This window comes from Prunus persica, chromosome G6, assembly GCF_000346465.2.
Source record: "Prunus persica cultivar Lovell chromosome G6, Prunus_persica_NCBIv2, whole genome shotgun sequence".
NCBI classification, from domain to species: domain Eukaryota; kingdom Viridiplantae; phylum Streptophyta; class Magnoliopsida; order Rosales; family Rosaceae; genus Prunus; species Prunus persica.
The window spans coordinates 19,028,219-19,033,638 of record NC_034014.1 but is presented as its reverse complement, the minus strand read 5'-3'; the positions used below and the strand labels follow the sequence as shown (position 1 = coordinate 19,033,638).

The following is a 5,420-nucleotide window of genomic DNA, read 5'->3' as shown; positions in this document are numbered from 1 at the left end:
CACGTCACCCAATATCGTGTTGGTCGTGTAGGTTGCACCCCAAAACCAATTGGCAATGGGGGAAGTTACCCAACTCCTTATAAGCCCTTGCTAGGTTTCTCAACTTTCCAATGTGGGACTCTTTACCTTCACATTCTCACAATGGACATGTGTTCTGCTTGCATGGCTACAGATAATTGTATGTTCTGACACCTGTGATATATGCAAAGGCCTCAAATGTACAAGCAAAATCTGCAGCAGTTTCATCTGAGAAATAGATAAAGATGTCAAAGAGCTGGATCCGCCATGGCTTCAACAGGGTAGCTCGAATTGTAGGCAGAGCTGCTGACCCAAAGAAGGAGAACTTTCCTGTGTTAGAAGGCCACCCTGTTGCTCAGCAGCATGCAGAAGTAGCTCTTGAGACCCATGACACAGTCAGAAAGAAAGACCGAGTGCTGAAGGAGTTCAAGATCTACAGATGGAGCCCTGACCATTCCAACAACAAGCCCTACCTTCACTCTTACTTTTTAGACCTCTCCAACTGCGGTCCTATGGTAAATTTATCTTCTCTACTTTTATTATTGTTCTTTTGCTACTGATTTTTCCTAGGTAGAATGTTTAGTTTAATATGTCTTTTTATATTCACTTTTTGGGTGCATGCAAATGGTTTCATAACTTAGAAAGTGGTAGTAAAGGGCTTGTTGCTCAAGAGCATTTACTTTTGCATCTGAAGTCTTAGATTTGATTTTCCTTTTCCAATATCGCTTATATAAAGAAAAATTGTATGTACAAAGAAAAGACCAGATGGGCCCTTTGTAAGTACTCGATAGTTGAATTTTCAATTTTAGGTTGAATATTTTGATAAAGTTTGGTCATTTAGGCTGGTCCAACTTCCAAACAGGGCAATTTTCGTTGAACCAAACCAACCATATAATATCTAACTCTAAACTCTAGCAATTTTAGGTTTTGGATGCATTGCAGAAGATAAAAGCAGAGGATGATTCAAGCCTGAGTTATAGGAGGTCGTGCAGGGAAGGGATATGTGGGTCATGCTCCATGAACATTGATGGGACAAATACTGTGGCCTGCCTCAGGCCCATAGATGCAGACACTTCCAAACCCACTACTATAACTCCTCTGCCTCACATGTTTGTGATCAAAGATCTGGTTGTTGACCTCACCAATTTCTACCAGCAGTACAAGTAAGATGAGCATTTCTAATTCTATTTAGGGTTCAGACCTAATTATTAAAGTTTCCAGCCCAATGTTTTGCAGTATATTTTTCTAAAATATTTTGTTTTCATCTTGCTAGCTCTTTCTGGTCGGTTAGTGGTATTTCTCTTCTTAATATTAGAACTAATCTCAAATTTGAATTCACAAAAGAGCGCTTTCATTTGTTTTTGGGCAAGTTATGCATCCATTTAAATGCACAAGATGAGCTTTATGATTCTTAAAGGGTATTAATTCTTTAGAATTTAGTTAACGAGAGTTAAACTAATCACTTTTTATTATGAACTAGTACAGCGTATCCTCATGAGAGTTTCATTTCTTGATATTACCTTGGCTAGGTTGATTGAGCCATGGCTGAAGACGAAGAAGCCGCCAAAGGATGGCCGAGAGTACAGGCAATCACCCTCAGACAGGAAAAAGCTTGATGGGCTTTATGAGTGTATAGTTTGTGCTTGTTGTACTACCTCCTGCCCTGCCTACTGGTGGAATCCAGAGGAGTACCCTGGACCAGCGGCTTTGCTCCATGCTTATCGATGGATTGCGGATAGGTAACCTTACGAATAAGTTATCAAATTACTTCGTTTTGTTTTGTTTTGAGTAATGCAATCAAAAATTTGAGTAATACTAGAGACACCAAAACAAATTTCAAATTTTGAATCCCAACAGGGCCGGAAATATTTTAGTTGTATATTTCTAACTCCCACTATAAATCTCATTTATTTTGAACAAGTAAAAAATTGGGAATGAAATTTCGGTGCTTGAGTAGTATTCTCGTAGATTATGTATGTGTTGTGATCAATTGGGTTCTGCTTTGGCAGTCGGGACGAGTTCGCAGAGCAACGATTGCAGGCATTGACAGAAGGCAACACGAGGTTATATAGATGCAGGACTATAAAGAATTGCACAGCCAATTGCCCCAAAAGCCTCAATCCTGCTGATGCCATTAGCAAAATGAAGACTAGGCACCTCTTGTCTCAACCAGTCGAAAGGGTTGAGGACCAAGGATATGTTGTGTCAGGCAGACCAATTGGTTGAGAGCTTGTAAACTTGTATATCCTGTGCTTGTAGACATTAGAGAATATAGAGATGCAAGTAAGTCCAATAAATGTATAACTCTAAAAGACCATGTAGTTTGTTTCCAACAAAGAACCATATATAAAAAAAATGGAAGTGCTTGCCACAAGAAGTATTAATTTGAAAAAAAGGTACTGGAGATTTTTTAATATGAATATTTAGGAATCAAAAGTACTACATATTTCCTCCTAAGTTGCAAATCTTTTTTTGGCTTGCATTCCAAAGTAAAATCTTGTCCAATGAGTATAGAGTGAGGCATCAGCTGGCTATTGATTTTTCTTGTGGGTTATGTGATTGGCCTGTGGAATCTGTGTTGCATATTTTCCGTGACTGTGAATGTTGAAATAAAAAAATTCATTGACAGCAAATTGAATATTGGCTCAAGTTTAAAGAAGTTGGGCTCATGGCTAAAATGGTTTTGTGGACTTGTTGCTAAATTGTTTTAGGCTCAAATGAATTAATATTAATATTTTTACAAAGAAAATATTAACGTACTGAAAGCAGTATCAGAACATGTACGTTGAGGGGGTGACTGTAATGGGAAGTTACTCCCACCCACACAATACGTGAGGCCATAACTGGCTCCACTCTGTCAGTTCCTCTAAGTCTATAAAAAGGGACTAAAGGAGGCAAAGAACACAGAAGAAAAAAAGCACCAAATTGCTGCAGAAATACACAGAAAGGAAAAAACACCGAACTGCTGCATAAATCCAAAGAGTAGAAGCAAGCAAAAGAGATACGAAGCTCTGTCACAATACCACTAAGAAGGTATAAACAAATTCATTTAAGTATCCTTTATGAACAACTGACTTGCAGGTAAAAGATATGTATGTGAGGCCATTGTACAGAAGCCTGAACTTCCTTCATGTTTGATATCAAGAAATGTATCATATTAACAGAGACCTCAGCAGGGGAAAAATGTGAACAATCCTCCCAAATTGGCAATAATTATACTACTTACACAAAGAGAGCTCTCACAAGGACCTCTCTGTTGTGAATTACAGATGGGCTTCTGCAAGAACCCCACTGTACAAATGCTGTGAACACCTTGTGAGTGTCCATAGGCACATTGTGGTACTCAGAGAAGACCTTGCGAGTGTTCTTGAGTATCAAAAACAAAAAAACATCAACAGTTCAGACGCTTTGTTACATGCTCAACCCACCTTCAGCAGAGCAAAATTCCAAATCTGCAGATTGGAGAAAGAACAGGTGGCAAAACGTGCTGCAAATGGAGAAAATCAATAACTCTGTTTTAGTCTCACCCATTGGCATAAACAGAAGAAAATATATTAAAAGAGATGCAGAAATTACTGAGTGCCAGAAAGCTTACAAAAGCTGATGATTCACACCCACTTTCTGTGCTTCAAAATTAACCAACAAAGAAAAATCCCAAGTCAGACAGCTCACGAAAATTACTAAGCCAGTACTCCTCTGCAGCAAATTGCAAAAGGTTCTCACTTTGTTGCTGGCAAAACATGAAGCAACTAAGACAAAGCAAAACCAGCACCTCAATGGGCAGTATGATGGCCCTCTCAAATGATGTGAGTCTGCAAAGGAAAATATGCAAAGCCTTAGAAATTCCAATCAAATTGGAAAGAAAAGGATGCACAAAGCATCAGCAAGCTAAAAGCAAAAGAAAAAATGGCTCACCAATAAGCCTCTTGTGTTGCGACCGTTGAAGAATCCAAAAGCAACATAAGCCAAAGACAAAGAAGCCTAAAAGTTGAAGAAGTCCCAGAAGCTGAAAGAGAAAAGTGACGAAAAGCAAATAAGAAGAAAATAAACGAAAAGCAAAGAGAGGGGAATAAGACAAAACATAAAAGAAACCTGCCAAAGCAAAGTGAATGACGCCTGTGATGACTTTCGATTCATTTTTAGTGGACTACATGGTCTGCTTTGACAAACATGAGCAAAGGAAAGGTCTTGCCTTGGTTTTTGCATCTCAGACTCAAGGCTTCGTATTGATTGTGACAGATGAGTAGTTGAAGAGATATATATAATTTGGTCCAGTTTGAATTGATTTGAACTACTCCAGATAAAGATGGGAGTGACTCAGTTTGGATTAATCTCTACTACTCCAAATAGATATCGGTTTCAAATGCAGCTGGCTCTTAAAGCCTTTCTGACGTGAGCTTTTTGTTTATGGGCCAACTAATGGAAATGTCAAGACTTGATAACAAATTGATGGGTTGACAAAACAAATTACCCATTAACTCTCAAAAGCCCAAAATATTTTATAGATGGTCCAAATAAATTATGTGGTTCATGGATTAATCCTTAAAAACCATATGTGAGTAAATTAATGGGCTCTTTAAAATGCCTTTTAATTTTCTTTGGACATTAACAATAAAGATGGTACAAAACCATTCCAAATTTTCTCATGGGTCATCTACCCTGCAAATTTCAATGAGATCAAATTCAAATCTCTCAAATATACAAATTCTTTCAAAGGGTCATTTATTCTTTGAAAGTCCAATCAAAATTTCTGAACTACGATCGGTTTGATTCCGCCAAGGATACGTAGGCAATTTGAAAATTCAATCCAGATACGACCGCAAGCCCAAACAGAATCCCTGGTGTCCTTAACCAAATTCCACTACTACAAAAAGTGAAAAAGACGACTAGAAAACAACGACGGTCTAAGTGAAAACCGTCGTGGTTTTTAAAAAGACGACGGTTCTAAAAACACCATCGTGTAATACAACCTTAGACAACTAAAAAATGGAGATTCAAATGGCTGTTCAAAAACAACGACGTACCTAATTAAACAATCGACGTCTATTTGAAACAGATTTCCGCAGTGTAAAATCAATGCCAACAAAGAACGGCAGAAGTTATGAATCGACCGACGTAGAAAGTAAAGACGACGATTTCAATAAAAACCGCCGTTTTTACTCATAAAATAACACGACGAGGTTTTCGTATAAGACGCCGTATAATTACAAACAAATCCACGGCTTTAAAATACAAAATATCGCCGTATTAAATTAATGTACAACGACGGAAAATATAAATATATCGACGTCATTCTCGTATAGTTCTACGACGTTATCTTAAAATCGTACAATAAAATTTAACGTCGTATTTATTCATTTTATACGTCGTAACTTTAATTTAAACCGTCGTCTTAATAAGAA

The 5,420-nt window shown here is 37.7% G+C and overlaps 2 protein-coding genes across 2 annotated transcripts; one reads left to right on the top strand and one right to left on the bottom strand.

The window, feature by feature from the left end:
- On the top strand, positions 264-2,408 carry LOC18773504 (succinate dehydrogenase [ubiquinone] iron-sulfur subunit 3, mitochondrial). Its single transcript, XM_007207534.2, has 4 exons — positions 264-533; positions 943-1,181; positions 1,548-1,757; positions 2,028-2,408. The coding sequence occupies exons 1-4, from the start codon at positions 264-266 to the stop codon at positions 2,242-2,244; spliced, it is 936 nt and encodes a 311-aa protein (XP_007207596.1). The 3' UTR covers positions 2,245-2,408.
- LOC109949919 lies at positions 3,031-4,170 on the bottom strand. The gene is made up of 4 exons (XM_020566859.1): positions 4,111-4,170; positions 3,934-4,024; positions 3,614-3,830; positions 3,031-3,505 (listed from the first exon to the last, which is right to left on the bottom strand). Exons 1-4 carry the CDS (start codon positions 4,153-4,155, stop codon positions 3,430-3,432), a joined length of 429 nt encoding a protein of 142 aa, XP_020422448.1. The 5' UTR covers positions 4,156-4,170; the 3' UTR covers positions 3,031-3,429.